At 39.0% G+C, this 17,806-nt stretch overlaps 1 protein-coding gene across 17 annotated transcripts in view; it reads right to left on the reverse strand.

The window, feature by feature from the left end:
• CAPRIN2 (caprin family member 2) overlaps nt 1-17,806 on the reverse strand; it is a 33,730-nt gene that overhangs the window by 4,999 nt on the left and 10,925 nt on the right. For 4 of the 17 annotated variants that reach the window (XM_044434267.1, XM_044434266.1, XM_044434265.1 and 1 more), the window contains 11 exons: nt 16,289-16,330; nt 15,879-15,995; nt 9,864-9,995; nt 9,558-9,657; nt 8,886-8,938; nt 7,107-7,202; nt 5,102-5,215; nt 4,449-4,589; nt 3,709-3,892; nt 1,772-1,957; nt 889-992 (listed from right to left, as the gene is read on the reverse strand). In XM_044434267.1, coding sequence (XP_044290202.1) covers nt 889-992; nt 1,772-1,957; nt 3,709-3,892; nt 4,449-4,589; nt 5,102-5,215; nt 7,107-7,202; nt 8,886-8,938; nt 9,558-9,657; nt 9,864-9,995; nt 15,879-15,995; nt 16,289-16,330 — 1,269 coding nt within the window. The remainder of the gene's footprint in view (nt 1-888; nt 993-1,771; nt 1,958-3,708; nt 3,893-4,448; nt 4,590-5,101; nt 5,216-7,106; nt 7,203-8,885; nt 8,939-9,557; nt 9,658-9,863; nt 9,996-15,878; nt 15,996-16,288; nt 16,331-17,806) is intronic. The other 13 variants (XM_044434270.1, XM_044434268.1, XM_044434272.1 and 10 more) reach the window with 12 other exon arrangements.

Consider the following 17,806-nt stretch of genomic DNA (forward strand, 5'->3'; position numbering starts at 1 on the left):
TCATGTGCTGAAAAATTGTTTCAACAGCTGTTTCATGACCATTGATACTGTCACATTTAATATCCATTCTGACAGCAGTGTATTACAGCCTGCTCTGGGGTTTATTTTTCACTGCAGGTTTCTTTGGGGGTGGGGGAATCTTTTTATGCTTTGGATCTTTAAAAAAACAAAGTGCATAGAAATGCTTTAAATAAAATGTCATTCACAGTCCAATATAATTAATGCTCACTGAAATCAGTGGGATGCATTTTAAGTATGTGTCCTTTAAATCACAGTTGATTCTTGTCACAGTATTATTAGTGCAATGGATTTATTCCCTGCATCAAGACCAAGTCAGGAGATCACCTTTGCAGGATTCTTAAAGCCAAAGTGCAAAACTCTGGTTACTTAATGACACGCATGCATGTGGTGTGTGGTACAATTATGAATTCGGGCAACCTCAAATATTGCTTCTCGACTAAGTACCAGGGCTGACTTCTGAGAAATCCTACGTGATGATCTGAGGTGCTACAGAAGGGCTGCTTCTTTTTGTTGTCAAGCTACAGACAGGCTGCTTTGTGACCTTCCCTGTTAGTTGGGTACTTAGACTAACTTTGTTGGACTTGGGAACAAACTGGACTTATGAATGCACTTTTGAAACGGAACTCGTTTGTATGTAGGGGACTTCCTGTATATTGTTTTAGCTTTTTCTAGATGGCATTCAATTAGGATTAGCCCCAAATCAACAGTCCATTACAATAGCATGATGTCAGATTTGTGAAGCATCCCAAATCGGATTATTTACAAGCCAGTGCTTGCTTTTGGCTTCTGAGCTGGGCCCAAGACTCCACCACCAATGTTAAGCCTCCTTTTATAAGGGTGTAGTGCAAAGCTTGCCAAAGTCATTACCCTCTGAGGATACTGCATTGGAGCATAGTCTCTGCCAGGAAGCTGCAATTGACCATAGGTGCCATTAGGGATTGAAGGTGAACCCCTGTAAGCTTCAAAACCTGCTGGGATAGAAGATGAAGCCATTTTATCCTACCAAGACGACATTTCCTTTTAGAACCAATGCTAACAAAAAAAAAAAAAAAACCCAATTTATTCTTTTGGACATCAAGTAGCATACTGGAGAATCCCCACCACCACCACAATGGCAGGAAAATAACCCAATATATTGTTCTGGAAAGAGATGCCCAGGGAGGGACTCTTCGACATGACCAACAGTTTGGTCTGTAGAAAGTAACCAGGAACCATGTTGAGAAGAGTGTTATCCCTAACACTCCTAGTGTGCAAGTCAAGGAGTGTGCTACTCCCTTCAGGATCCCAAACAGAGGGACAATCCTTAGTATAAACATAATACTTCAGATTAAGCACAGGCGGAATTCTTTAGGGCACGTAACCTTTGTACAAATATTTATTCAAGTGCTTGAAATACTAAATGGCATAATATATTAATCAAGGAATTGCCACATTTCCAGTAGACACTGTAAGCTCCAGAAAATGGTTGGGATATCCGAAGTGCATCTTGTCGTACAAACTGAACCTTCACAAATGAACAGTATTCACAGCTGGTTGGGGGACCAGGGGAACTGCAGTTCAATATTTCTGGAGGCACCGGGAGGGGGAGGGCTGCTGTTAACTGTTGCCAAAAAATGAACTAATTGAGCCATAGGTCATTCTTTTGGTTTATTACAACACTCCTGGATTGCTGCAGCTACTTCTGACTGAGTAGAACTATACTTGGATATAGCCTTTCCTAAGCATTTCCACAGAAGCTGCCTGTACATACCTTTATAGCCACCAGGAGAACGGTAAGAATTGCTCACTGATCTTGCACCTCTGAGAGATCCTCTGACTGAGCCACGACCTGTGACAAAAGGCTGAGGTGGTCTAGGGAATGTAGTTGTCTGTGCAGCATAAAAGGTGAGACTACTGTTGCTTACAGGAACAGATGTCTCAGCCTGGTAGTTACCTGCTTAAGATGAGAAGGAAAATATTTAAATAAATAAATGTTTAAACATTCCTAAAACCTCCTGCACAGAAGCAGGATGAGTTTTTAATTTTCCAGGATAATTGTTGTGTAATGCTTTGCTTGCAACACCTAAGGGTATCTTCCCTGTTAATACAACCCACCTTCTAGAACTCCCTAAATATAATGTGGGACTTACCATAGTAAGTTTATTTTCTATATTGAATGAAAAAAATTGTGGAATAGGCTATTCTTCCCAGACTAGTGCATGCCTTCCTGTGTGAGAGAGGCCTGCTCTCCATTTCAGGGCTGAAATAGGATCAAGGCAACCATGATAACTCGAAAGTTATCCAACTTCCACTGCTTTGCAACTTAACAAGTTGAATAGTGAAAGGTGTCTCTAGGACCCAGGACATGAACTGCAAAACCACTGCCCCCCCTTGACAGTGAATTGGAGTCAAGCACTTAGAGCATGAGAGCTGAAATCACACCTGTTTTGACCAATGCAATGCTGACATTATATCCACTCTGACTGAACCTCTTTAGCAGAGGAGAGAAGGCATGATACACAGACAGAACTGGAGTCATTGTGCCTTGTGCATCAATTATTTCTGTTTATTCACATAGAAAGATGCAGAGCATCTACATACCTTGTTGCTGAATTAACAGCTAGAGGGATTTGCTAAGAGAAGGCAAAACCTGGTGATGAGTGACCACCCTGCTTTGCCAGGGCTCAGTGCTATATTGGCATATTGGCTGCATGTCTACAGGTTATGAAGACATAGTCACCCAATATGAATGGCACTTGTCCCTCGAGAATTGGGCTTCTGGGGGACCTAATCCTTCTTGCCATCTGCACCGGATTTTTTTCTGGGGGGGGGGAGATAAATCTGTCCCTTGAAATATCCATCAAAGGACTGAGGGAGAACGCTACAGAAGAACAGGGCAAAGAACCTGCCATGAGCCTGATCATTTGTGTAACAACCAACCCACCATATGCCAGGATGGCGCGGCTTAATGTACCAATGTCTCCCACATGTAAGGAAGGAAGATGACCCTGCTCTTCATCTGAACACGTGGTCTGTAGGGGACTGACATAGAATCAGAGTGCTAGCACTCATAGTATTACAACATCTAGAAAAGGCAGACATCTAAAAGTGATGGAAAGGAAAAGTTCTGGCATTTTCCACAAATTACCATATAAAGGGAGATAAACGTTTTGCTATACCTTTGATTACGTTCATTTCCATGATTCAGTAGTGTCTTGTGAGACCAAGGAAGAGGTAGCTAGTAATTTTCTATTTCAGTTAGATGTAGGTGAAAAAGGTAATGAATGAGAGGTGTAATAAAAAGCAGGGTCTGGGCTAAATGCAAAAATGCAGTTCCCAAGGAGTAAAGTACCCTGTATTACACAGTCAAATGAAAGTAGTTAGGTCTGTGATACAATAAAAGAAAAAGAGAGAGGGAGGGAGGGGAGGAAGAGCAAGCACATGCCAAAAATGACAGCGTTATAGCTCAGCATCAGATAAGCCTAGCTGCTTTCTTACTTTGCCTTGGAGGCGAGCAATTTGGCAATGGTAAGCTGCCATTCTTAACGGTCCTTGATGACGGTTCTTTAGCCATTAACAAGTTCCTTTAAATAATTTGCATTCAATATTCTTTAACACTCATTCCTGGGGTGTAATTTAAGTTGCACTCCAGTCTCCTCATGAGATTCATCTCCTCAGTTACCATCCTCATGCTGAAATTCTCCTTACCATTTGGCAGAGGCTCTTGAGAAAAAGTGGATTGCTCAGAATTTTGAGTAGACTGTAGTTTACATGGGGGTGGAGTCTGTGTACTTGCTGTAGAAAAATTCTGATTATATCCTGCAGAATGCAGAGAATTCTCTTTGATATCCTGTTCCTTGCGAGGTGGCAAAGGTGCATTCACTTTGAACACCTGCAACACAGCAAATAATTATTCAAAATATGCCTATTTACTTCTGAGTTTCTATAGTCCACAAGCAGAAGTTTTCGTGCTTCTGCTAGCATATAGCCCACAAAGCAGAAATTGAAGTATTTCCGCATTTCACTGGGTTGGGGAGAAGAGACCTACACTTTCCCAGGAACTCCAGTGCTTTATCCATTCTCTCAGCAACATGCACTGACTTTCATTCAGAGATAAAAGTTAAGCCCCTAATTTACTGCAGTTCTAGTCTCATCTCCATAACTTCAAGCAGGAACTATAGAGCAGCAATTCAATAGCGTGGTCTAAATATATGTATAAAGAAGTCAAGAGGGATTCTGTACAGATTGCTTCTTTTCCAACTTGTGGTAAATCAATTTATATCTATCATGCAAAGTGAGTTTACCTTGGCACAAATCCTCAATTTGCAGGCACCTGTGCACTATGCAGGGCTGTTCCCCATTTGTGAGGGGAAGTATATTCTGCCTCTTCAGGTACAGGTTTTGCCCTCCCATCTAATTATGTTTGCCTCAACAACCAAGGTACTCACAGTCTGCATAGCCTGAAAGGGAGGTGCTTTCATGCTAACAGCACTGCTACTTGGAGGAGACTGGAAAACTTTTCCTTGGAGTATTGGCGATGCAGTACTGGTTCTTGATGGTGTCTGGGATTCACTTGAAAGAGCAGGAGCCTTGAAGGAAAACAAAAGCAAACCTTTATGTGTTACCCAGTCTTCCTAGTGGGAAGGAATATAAGTTGGTAAACCCTGGCTGTCAAACATCAGCAGTTTCTGCAAGCCAACAATCAGGCATAGCAAAGAATAGAATAGCTTCTGCTTACAATTTGAATCTTGCTGCGCATTCAGTATTTCCATCGGTCTCTGCTGACTATGTCAAACGTGTTTGAACTAGACACGTAAATATTTAAAGAGGCATTTATGTGTGCAGAAGTTAATGTGAACTTCGTTCCTTATGCAACTGGACTTTTGTCATACAAAAGCTGTCATTATTTCTATGTTTAATACGTTTAATACCTGCATCAGAGCAATGTTACCTTTTCCCAAATGACAGTTGAACATTTGCTAGGAGTTTTCCAGAGAATCTATATTATAGCAGTAGCAGCACATAGATTTTTATACAAACTCACCCATAAGAACTTCTATTTAATGCATTTTTCCTAGGTTTGAGGCATTATTATACTTACCGGAGCCATTTCACTCTTTGGGGGGACTAATGGCTCAGAAATCCCTTGGTTTGCCTGATACAAAGACTGAGGTGAACTGAAGTTCTCAGACTCTTGAGAATGTGGAGCAGATGTCTGGAGACACAGACACATGAACTGTTAAACAGGACATATATGAAAATGGCCAGACTAAACTTGTCATTTTGTAAGATACTGATGGAGGCTGGTAGTAGAGAAAGCTCATTGCACAGCATGCCATCTTTGTTACCTGGCTTGAAAGTTTAATATTGAACCTTGGAGGTTCTTTCGAATCCAAGGCTCTATCCTGTTATCAGGCTGCAGGATGATAAGCACAGAATGAGGACATTCTAAATTCAATAACCCATATCTAGCAGTTTTCCTACATCATTGTTCAAAACTGCATGTAATGGTACTCTGAATTTCTATTTCCACGCAGCAGAGTACAACTAGGCCTACATTTTAGTAACACAGGAAGCTGTCTTGTACCAAGTCAGCCCACAGGGCCATCCAGTCTATTATTGTTGATCCTGACTGGCAGGAGCTCCCTGGGGTTGAAATCCTTAGCCCTATGCAGAGATTTAACCTGGCACCTTTTACTGCATGCAAAACCTGTGTTCTGACACTGAGCTACAGCACCAATCAAGTGACAATTGCAAGATCACATGACAATTTCTGCTACTGCAATCATTTAGTTGTCATGTAATATAGCTATATTACTCAAATATGTAACAATTCTTTCAGAATAAAAGCAAAACACCCAAAGGTGAGTGCAAAAAAGCTTAAAACTGGGTTAACTGAATTTTAATTATTGCATTTTGAATTTCAGTTGAATTTTATTTAACCAATCACAATTAAATGTCATCAAAATGCCAGCAAATGCAGTAATAAACTGTAAAGTTAAAAACCTTTCACTCATTTTAGAAGAGCAATTTGTATTGTAAGAGAACACAAGAAATCAGTTCAAGAAAGCTAGTCTTCATGTTAGTCTCTTTTACAATGCATGAAGTATCGTGGCACCTTACAGATTAAAGCCTTTATGGCTTTTTATGGACATAAGTCCATTTTATTAGAAACATAAAAATATAAAGCTGACTATTGCCACACGGAGTCCTCTGAGTCACTTATAAAAGTTACAAATCAAAATGCACAGGCAAAACAGCAACACATATACATAAACATATGCAGTTTAAAGGAACCTACTACTCAGAACTGGAACCCCAGAAACTAGACTGCTAACATAATATGTAGTAGGATAAGATGCCCTGTTGTACCTTAGGTGTAACTTCTGTAAAACAGAGGAGTGCTGTTGTCTGAAAGCCAAACTATTCAAAACTGATAATTAGGCTTTTGCAAACTGTCTTATGATTGTCAGCTAACACCTTATTATCCAACAGGAGTGAATCACATACAGACAAAGTTGGATTAGCAGTCACTCCCTGGGAACGAGTGCAGGTAAACTATCTAGCCCAGCCACAACCTGGATCGGCCTACAGCTGAAAAACAGCAGAGGAATGGCGATATTTGCAACGGAGAAGCAGGCTGGGTTCTGCTTCTTTCCATGGTTTTATCTCTGTTGCTGGCTGCCTTATGAGTTCCTCCTTTAAGGATAAAGGGTAGAGATACAAGATACATTCTTTCTCTGCTTTTGTCCTTCAATTTCCTCTCCATTGAGGCTTTCCTCAGAAGTATAGCCAAAACTACTGACTCCCTCCCACCACTCTAGTTCTGTGATTTTTAAAAGGATAAGCTTCAAGGCATTATCAACAATGCTATATTTCCCCTTCATGTTCAATGACAGTACATTATGGGATGGGAGTCTGAAAGAAATCATAATACACTTGTGCAAAATTGTCTGTATTACTCCACAAGCATTGTTGCACAGTAACCTTGCTCAGCCTTCCCCTTCCTCTATTCCCTTCTTCGATTTGTTTTTCAAGTATTAAGACATTAAATCTGGGTTCAGTTAAGAGAAAAGCAGAGAGAAAAATTAGTATGTTTATTTTACCTGTGGCGAACCAAGTTCAGTTTCAGATCCAGACAACATGTTATCAGAAGCTAAGGAGGTGTTTGAGCCATGCAAGGTCATGGGAGAAGCAGCAGCCTGATAACAGAAGTTTATAGAATTGGTATCTCCTAGAAATAAGGAGGATTTTAAAAACTGTTTTCATAGTTAGAAACTACTGGAAAGGCTTTTATTTCAGTTTGTCAAGTGAGATGAAAAATCCTCCACTCCTTTATTTTCCATAGAAAACTTTCAGACTCATAATGTTGTTGGTAAAAAAAAAAAAAAAGAATGTATACCAAAGGTAAAAATAATGTTAAGACAAGATTGGCAGTTTCAAAGTTGGACTCAATATTTCCAGGTGATTATTCTGAGTGAGAAAATATCCATGTACAACACATCCCAGAGTGAGATGGGAACTAATAGTGACACCAAAACAGAAGGAGGTGCTTTAACAGCCTTAATGGAAGAGAGTTGAACTCTGATCTGAGACAGATGAACTCTCATCTATTCTATACAAATTTCTTTGAGGCTGCTAAAATTAAGCGTGTCAACAGTTTAATATCACTGGATTTTTTCTTAAATGTGAATATGGCTTTACATTGTCATATTTTCACAAGCTCACAATAAGAACATTCTAGATAATGAAACATTTAAATCTCATTAAGCCCCCAAACTGGAAGGTTATGTGCATCCTATAGAGGCAGATTTTTTTTTCCATTCTCCTGCCCTGCAATTTTACTAGGCAGGCCCATTTGCCCATCTGGTAAAGGCATTTCAGAGGGGAAGCATGTCTTGGCTTCTCTGGTCTCTCTGTCCACCAGAAGGCTCCCTTTGAAACTCCAAAATTATCTGTTTCCTGTTCTAAACTATAGTTGCCATGGTGTCCAAATTTGGCACCAAGTACAATCAGAAACCACAGTTTACCTTTTACGGCAAACATTTTGTGAAGTAGGGAGTGGGTCTTAACATATGAAGATCACATCAGCCTGAAGCCAATGATGTCTGAAATCAGATCCTCTCCATATTGGAAGAATCATAACATGTCTATGGGACCAGAGTCTTGCTGGCTGTACACCAATCAAGCACTATCCTAGAAGATGACTGTTAAGTGTCCACAGAAGTTTTCAGCCCCAGTGCTGATACTTGCTTCTGTCACAGTCTGATGTAAAGGGATATGCATGTTGCTACTGATTTTTGGACAGTCTGGGTGTTATTTAAGACAATATACAGTGAGTCCAATTGATGACTGGACACAAAAGGAATTATAAGGAGCTACTTAGGCAAGGTACAATGGCTGTGTCCTCACAAAGACTGACACGGGACAGAGCCCAATGCCTTATCAAAGCTGCTTTGAAGACATCCTTATAATTAAGCAGTTGTTTCTATCCAGGCTGCATGGCAGACAAGTCCAAATCTCCACTGTGCACACACAAAGCCAGTTCTGTGGTTCTTTATCAAGGTCAGGCAACCCACTGCCTTATGGTTGTTTTGATCTACAGCTCCCATCATTTCTGACCATAGGCCATGTTTGATGGTAATGATGCAAAGCTGCAGTTCAAAATACCTTAACTGGCTCCCTGTCTGCTTTAGACCCCAACTACCATGCCTCCCAATTATTTAAACTCAAATTCTAAGTTATTTACATCCCACTTTGTAATATGGCAGATTACTAAAATACTGATGTAAAGCCTACAAAAAACATCAAATTTACAATTACAACTTTACTATTTAATAATGGTATTTAATATTTACTTGACAAATATTATCATTAATTCTTACCTGTGCTGGTTGCTCAACAAAATTGTTCTGGCTTGAAAGTTGTTCATTAGAAGCTACGAAACAGAAGAATACAGTCACCCCTTTTCATACTGTAAACAACTGAAGAAAAGTTTCACAGCTGATCTACTACTATGCAGTATAATGGGGTATGTCATCTTCTGATAATCTATTGTTAGGATGTTTAGCCCTTACATTTGCAAGAATTATTTTGCATCTTAGTAGCTAGCTGTGTGAAGACCACAGTCCAAAGTCTTCAAAGTATCAATTCAAAAGTAGAGATCTTTTCAGACTTTCACTGTAGTACAGTTTATTTATAAATCCATAATTCTTTCTTCAAATTTTCATCAGTGTGGGATTTTAGATGTAATTTAATTTAAAAGAGTAAATCATCTAGTTTTAATGCCTGCCCCAATTTAATAGAAACAGTGGTTTAAAACCAGTCTAGTGCCCTGCAGATGCAGTGGACCACAATCCCCATCATCCCCAGACAGCATGGCCTATTGACTGCTAGCCTTTCATCACCCAATTTAATTTTAGTTGGGTAGAACTAACTAGTTAGGTAGTTTCCAGACAAGCTTTTCTAGTCATTTTACTTACAAAAATGATCAAGAGGTTTACAAGACTTCAAAAACATAGTCTATCTTGTTCACAGTTAACCATCACTGGATTTACCTGTAGAATCAACAGAAGCTGCTTGTGATGAGCAAATGGAACTTTGTGAAGGTTTATCAAAATCCAGGAGGGACTCCTTAGACACAAAAGGATAATACAGCTTTTGAAAAAAGCAAGATTTTACTCAGAAAAAAACTGTAAGAATATATAGCAGTTCAGAATAATTGAGCAATCCATTATCTACTCCTCAAAATCTTGACCCAGCACGAAGTCCTCTATACCTCCCGACCTCAATCATATTCAACGTGAAGCATCAAGTCTGCTCTTGACTGGTCTTGTGTTACCTTGTTAAACAGGGAAATATACCTGTATGAAATTGTATGTTCCTTGTATCTGAGTCATCAAATCCTGTAGTTTTTCCCTTCTTAGTACTGGATCTTTTGGAAGACTAGAAGTAGAGCAAAACTCTGCAGCTGGCTGATGTACAGATTTGGGAACCTAACAGAATGAGAAAATATCAATGAAGGCTCAGAAAAATAACTGGGAATTTTCCATTTTCTTTCTGAAACCCTTTTTCCCCCTGGAAAAAAATGGAACAGTGGATTATACAATATTGTCTTTTGGAACAATGAGTAAAATATTTTAGACAAGGTGTTCATACATTTACTCCCATTTTCCCTCTAAAATCTGTAATAAATGCTTATGTAAGACTATGTACAGTATCATTAAAATTCTTTTCGACTACGGACAAAGAAATCCTACACTGTAAACTGAGACATCCCTCAACCCCAAGTAGTATATTTCTGCCTGTGGAAGGTATTCCCATTGTCACAAAAATGATTTCTATTTCTTCTTTGGTACAGTTGATGGATCTGTTTCTGACTTACTAGACCTCAGTGAACTGGAATATAGTACAGAGTAACAAGAAGGAGCTGCTAGTATACTTGTTTGAATTGTTTAAAGTAACTGAAATTGAACCGTATTTTGACTTCATTACTCTTATAAATTATAATGTATTTCCTATTAATCTTATGCTTGGTTGCAACTCCTCACTCTGCCATAGCCTAGTATTCACCAGCAAACTACTATTTTTTCTCTCCCCCTCTGCTTAGCATAATGGTGGAACCAACATATAGTCTATGGTGGCATTTCCACACTGCTTGACAGTATCCACTGTTTGACAGTATTGGCAAATCACATCTTCTCAATAACACCAGCATATAACAACCAGTTCCTCCATCACAGCATGTTCAACTGAACAAATATTACAGTTATATTCCTCCACCACAAAAAAAAACAAAACAACCCCCCCGCCCAAAACCTCAGTTTCACTTTTAGACAAAATGACATCTGAAAAGCAGGTAAACACAGTTCATGCTTCTTCTGGAATCCCATTGTCAATATCTGAAAATGCATATTGGCAGGAAGCTTTTAACGTATTAAGACTATCTTACAATTTGTCCAGAACACATTCTTTATGCAAGCATCTTTTAAAGTCAGAATATGAATGTATAATGGAATCTGTGCAAGGAAAAAAATCAACCAAGTGCTGCATTTAGAAGTAGTTACAGATGAATGGACAAAATGTGAAGGGAGAAAGATAATGCCACAAACATTGTTATTACAGAAGCATTGAAAAAGGGAGAATGGACATTCTGCAGATTAAAACAACTTTAAAATATGTGAAGTCCTCCAGAGTGGTAAAGTTTGCTCACAGCCTATGCAAGTAACAGGAAAGCAGCATGGGAGATCATACTAGATAGCCAACCACATTACTACAACAGAATGTGTATGCCATGGGATGAAGTTACTTCTTAATTACATAAAACTGGTCAGCCTCCAAAAGATCTAAAGATGATCTCAAAAATGTTGCAGCCTTCTAGCAGAAGTGAGAAAAAATGTAAAGGATAAAATACGAGTAGTGATTACTACATGCTAAATCTCTGCAGTAAATCTTGATGGGCTAGAGAAGCGATCTCTTTTGCAAGTTTATTCAAAAAAAAAAAAAACAGAAAAACAAGCTCTTCCAAGAAACAGTGATAGATCTTCAAGTCCCCATTAGTGTAAGGAACACTGTACTTGCTAGATCTTCTGAGCACTGCTGCAGGACTCTGAAGTTACTATAGCCAACATCTTCAGCCATCACTGCATCTGAACCAGACAGTGAAATTGTTTCAGACATTCCTTAATAGTCAAGATAAAAACACTTGTTTTTGGGAATTAAGGGTATCTCCACTTACAGGTTCAGAAGAAAGCAAATGGAAAAGTTTTTTTTTTTTTTAAACAGGAAGAATTTGGTTGTCATCCAATTCATACTATTGCAAATCTGTTGGCCCAAAGATTCAAAAGCAGATATGATAGTCTTCATATTGCATTTGACTGGGTAGAAAACAAACAGCACTTAAAACTTGATATTGGAAAGGTGCTTCCAAATGTTGGAGAATACAGAGCATCTTCGGGGCTTTGGTCCAGAAATGCAGGTGGGATTCCAAACATATTCCTCCTGCAACATGGGAGCAAGGTCTTTGCAAGACACAGCCACTGCCTTCTTTTGCTTTCTCCCTACTTCAGATTCTTCCATCTTCTCAGCATGTGAAAAAGCTGTGGAAATACTCACACTGAATCAAGAAATAAATTTATGTATGAGAGAAGCTTGTTTCTGTCTCAACAAACTTTGTTTTTAGAAGGCCATGGTAAGTATCAGCAAGATGAAGTAGAAGTAGAAACTGGAACTGGAAGCAACACATCATATTATATCTCGATTCAGCCCCTTCCTTTTCCCCCTTCAGTTCTTTTTATGGGAATGGGTGCTTTGACACACTGGAGGAGAGGGACAGAAGAAATGGTTTTTCCTTCCTTCCTTTGGTATTAACACTTCTGGAAAATTGATGTCTGTACAAATAAAGATGCCTATAACTGTGCTGCATATATACATCACAAATAAGATCAGTCTCTACAATGAAGTCCTTCAAATGCCATTTTCAGAATTATTCTCTATTAGATAAGTTCTTTTACAAGTGATGTTTTAAACAGGATATCATGCATTCACTCACTTTTCTAGTTGAGGTTAATTTTTAGATTATGGTAGTTTCAAATTTGTCAAGATATGGCAACTACTGAGCTCATAAACTTCTCAGTTGCCTAGAAAGTGAGCAGCTCTTTGCTTTAGTCTCATCCATGGAACATAATATACTACAAGGTTTAAAATCAGAGATGTATGGTGACATGAAAGTCAGGGTGGTGTAGTGGTTAAGAGTGCAGGACTGGGACTCAGGCAATCAGATTTCACGTCCCCACTCAGCTGTGCAGCCAATGGGTGACTTTGGGACAGTCACAGACTCTCAGCCCAACCTACCTCACAGGGATGTTGTTGTGGGGATAAGACTGAGAGGAGGGGGAGAATTATGTAAGTTATAAGAAAAAATGGTGAGCTATAAATCAAATAAGGAAACAGAAATAGCAGCTGTTCAATGTTTCTTTGACCTGCTTCCATTTTGATATTGCAGGAATTTAATTTCAAGAAAATCAATGCTGTAACAAACAATACTATTTCTATCAGTATGGGTAAGCACGGCCTGACTGCTCCCAATTGTTCATGGGTTTAGTAGTAAGCAATGAAATTAGCAATACCATATTTAACTTATTTTTCTGCTATAAGATCTAAGCAAGTGTTGGATCCAGTGCTGAATCATTATAGCAAATATAGGACTAGACTATAATACCATGATCAAGCAAAGTATATACTTGGAAAACAATTTGTTTTAAAAGATATTTAGTATGGGCCTAGCTAAATTTGTCAAATATAAACTAGAAACAAGTTCAGCAGAAAATAAGAACCTTCAGTGTTACTGAAACATGTAATGTATAATTTGGAAGGCCACTTTTGGTTTAGGCTTTCCTTTTACAAGCCATATATTCAAGGACATGCTTCATATTTCTTAGAATGTATCTTGCCCTATTATAACCCCTTAACATGTTTATCATGTATCCAAGCCTACACCTGCAAATGAATGAACAGATATAGATGTGCCAAACATGAGGCAGCTTTATTGAACCAAGTGATGTGTGAAGTACTGTTTACTGGTAAAAATTTACTCTGAAAACTTCCCTCTGCCCTAAATCAATTGAGATCTTATTCAACTTATGTTAGTAAAAGGCACTCCAGGCCAGAATACACAATTAGCATTGCACCAGGGGCAACTTAGGCTAGTGGTGCACAGTGGCACTCGCAAAGCATCAGCCCCGGAAGCTCTTTTAGTGGAATACCTGCAAGCATGTTAACATTACACATCAATAGCACTTGGTGTACATTGAGATTACACTGGGCAACTTTTGACCCTCCCCATTTTTCCATGCATCTTCCACCAGCTCATAGCCACTGGTGAAGACCAACAAAAGATGTAGGTCAAAACATATGGAGGGACATCTTGAAAACAACGGCTCTGAGAACCGTTATACTAACTTTGGTATGACTGGAAAGCTGTACATAAATTACAGCTTTGATTTTAGATCTGACTTGGACTGTATCCATTAAAACAAAAAGTATTTGTCCAACTTGATTCATATTATGTTCATTCCTTGTAGCAAGTTTTTTGTAATAAGGCATTTTTAAAAAATGATCTTTGTGCAGAAAAAATGTAGTTGCAGAACATTTTTCACCTAATACCACTGTATTTAAGTAGTTAATCCTTCAGTCCTTGGGTATGATTAACCAAAGTTCAAAGACAAGAATCGAGCAAGTTTATATCAAACAAGATCACTCCCACTAACATTTGTTCTACTATTGATATTAAGGAACTGTAGCATTAGAGAAAGCCAGCAACTTATCACACCATTCACCAAACTGTGTATTATGTCATTCAGTAAGTGTATTTGGTATTATATAGCCGCCTTTTTTTCTTTCAAGGAACTCAAGGCAGCTCACAAAATTCTCCTTCTCCTCTTAATCTTATCCTCACAATACCCTCCCGTGAGGTAGGTTGGGCTGACAGAGTGTGACTGACCCCAAGTCACCTAATGAGCTCCATAGCAGAGTGGAGACCAGAACCCAGATTTCCCAAATCCCAATCTAACAACCTAACCACTATTCCACCTGGGCTATCTGAACCTTTCAGGAAAGATGTAACCAAAACAAGATGTAAAAGGTACTCATTAATTTGATTAGGTAGCCCTAGTAAAAGCAAGGGTCTCAACACAGTACAGGCATATAACTTCATTCACAGGAGGCAGCTTCTACACATCACTAGAGAACATGTTTTTAAAGTACAAGTCACTGGAAGTGAATACTGTGTCCAGTATTTTAAGTTTGATTGAAGACACTTAAAGAGCAAGACTCCACATTTTTACTTAAGCCCAACTTTCAGGCTGTAAAATCATCCAGGAGGAATGTGACAGCCATCCAAACTTCATTTCTGATTGAAATCCCGAGGAATAAAGGGTTAATAAACAAAGCAACAAGGCAGATTTGCTCTTGCAAATTATGAGCCAAAACAACCGAGTGATTAAGTCCACATTCCTAATTCTCACAAGTATTCTTATGAGTGTCAGCCTGAAACAATTGTGTATAACAATTTGACACTTGAAGTTTCATGGTGTTGACTCAGATTCCATTCACTGTGACCTATACATTAAGTTGCACTGAATGATGTGCACAGAAATGAAACTTTATAGCAGGACACCCCCTCCCAATAAGGTATTATGGGCTCATGGCAGATTACATATAAATCACCAAGCCTATAGATGTAAATTAACCTATAAATCCAGACTTGACAATAGGTGCGTTTGAATTAAATGATTTGATTGTAGAATGCCTGCTCTGCCATCAATGGGGTTCTGCTCTCCAAAATATTCTAAGTCCAGAAGAAATTGGAAGCTGCTTTGAGCTGACTAGGATCTATCTAATCTATTTTAACTTGGTCCTTTGCTTAGCCATGGGATTTGGGGCTGTCAGTAGCACAGAAGCAACAAGCAGACAAAGTAATAGCCATACTTTTCCACTGTAACATTTTAGGCTTCAAAATGCAATTGGAGTTAGCATGCAGCTTTGGATCCAAAGGTGCCTTTGTGTGAGCAGAGTGCCTTCCAGTTCCACAAGGAGCAAGAATTTTATGCACTCCATTTTCCCGAAGCATATCCTTATACCATTCCCCAATCTGTTCTAGACTGCCTTGCTCTGGGGACACAGCAGGAAAGGCAAGGCAGAAAAGACCCATTCTGCAAGCAGATGTCCAAGTTAGGATCCAAGCTTTTATGATACAGCTTACTCTCCCTGAAAAGACTGACATAAGATACTTCAGAGAAAGTATTCCAGCTTCGGGACTCTTAATTCAAGTACCCCAAAACATTTTCAGTGCCCACTTCAGTAAGATCTGGCTAGCACACCTGCATGATGTTTTGGAGACTCCTAGGTAGTTTACAGGATTCTCCAAGTGTCTGAAGGCTCTCTTTTTTCGTTACAGCATCAGTGCCTTGTCCACTTACTCCATCTGTCTTTCCACCCTATGTAAAATAATTATGAAATTTGTTAGAACACAACAGCAAACTTTAGAAGCTATTGCTACCCAAGGTATGCCAGTGCTAAAGACAAACATATAAAACATGATAGGATTATTTTGTAAATCAGTAATCATGCCACACAAATATCAATTTAATGTAATTTCTAAACCTACTCCAAAGAACCAGATCAGTAAATGCACAACTTGCATGCAAATGCACTAGAAGAGAGTGTTATGAACACAGTCTATGTTTGCTTTGCTTTAGGAAACTCATAACCCAGTGGTATTTTTACCTACTTGTTTCACATCAGAGTCAAGCTTCAGTCTGCGCTCCCGTCTCTAGATTAAAAAGCATTTAGAAAAATAATTTTGCCAAACTATCTTTTCAGTCCAGGCTGGTCATGCAGGGGGGATCCAATCTCAACTGCCACATATCAGCAGGCATGCGGTTCCATTTGATCAGGGCAGAGTAAGCCTTAAGTAAGACTTTACATCTCCCACTCCATCAATAAGGAAGCATTTAAAGATAGGAAACCAATACAATTTCTGTGAAGCTATTGCTGCAGAATATAACCTTCTTAACAGAAGCTTTGCAAAGTATTACAGAGTGCCCTGTATTACTCCCCATTTTTGAACATCAAAAATTTGTGAAGGTTTCTAGTTAGCAATGCTGCATCTTCTCCATGAAAAGACAGCTTTAATTTAATAAGATTCATACACTTAAGATTTCTTTAATCAAATTTCAAGGTATGCGTTTATCATCACACCTTTTTGTGGTTCCACAATGTCTACAACTACCAAGATCCAGCTTACATCCACCATATATGGAGGCAAAAATACCTCAAAGTTATAGCATTTAGTTATATCCCAAAATCCTGGACCAGTTTGGATGTAAAGGGAAAGCAGAGTTTTATACTATAGGGTTGTTACTATGTGCGAACCACACGAGTTGCTTAATCCATGAGTTAGCAGGATTGCAAGGGTGCAAGCAAGCAAGCTGATCCTGACCACTCCCTGCTTCCACTGTTTCCAGATTGTAACACACTCCATGTACAGCCCATTCCTGGGCTGTGCTCCATGACCTGTGAACCTGGAACTTCGGCTTGAGAAAACAAACCAGAATTTTAATCCAGCAACAAACCAATAACTAAAAATCTGCATTGTTCCTTCCTATATATCCCAGAGGCCCAGGTTTCCACATCAAAGAATACAACCCAGGAACAGGGCATTCTTGAATTGTTTTGTAACCTAGAAACAAAGCGGGAGATGGCTGGGAGACCCTGCTTCCATGTGAACCCAGTAACATAGGCTGTTATGTGCAAATTATATGTGTGAGCTTTGGGCTCAGTTGCTCCCTGCTCCTCCTGTGAATCAGAAATGTTTACTTCTTTTTGAACTAAACATAATTCCTAGTTATGCCTGAATTCTGGCTTCTTAAAGCCAGGATCTGAAGTTAACATTTGATGCTAGCTTGTTCCAAGGAACGTATTAAACAAGCCAGTTTTGAGTTTGGCTGTAAAAGGGGATTTTTGGTTAAGCAGAAGTGAAAGCTTCTGATATCCATTATACAAGATGAAAGTGGAAAGCACACAAACAGGCTTCCCAGTGTGTTACGAGTGCCTTTTAGAGTCTGCCATTATGTTCTGTAAACATATGTTGCCTTCTTTTCAGCAAAGTTTCTGTGCATCAATTGAAAATACATTTTGGATTATGTTCCAAAAAGCACTGGCTCTCAACCAGGTTTAAAACTAAGCTATTTCTTTAGGTTCCAGTAGGCATTGATAAAAAGAGGGACATGCTATAAAGCCAGTGTCC

Source organism: Varanus komodoensis, unplaced genomic scaffold (genome assembly GCF_004798865.1).
Source record: "Varanus komodoensis strain SLA01 unplaced genomic scaffold, ASM479886v1 scaffold27, whole genome shotgun sequence".
NCBI lineage: Eukaryota > Metazoa > Chordata > Lepidosauria > Squamata > Varanidae > Varanus > Varanus komodoensis.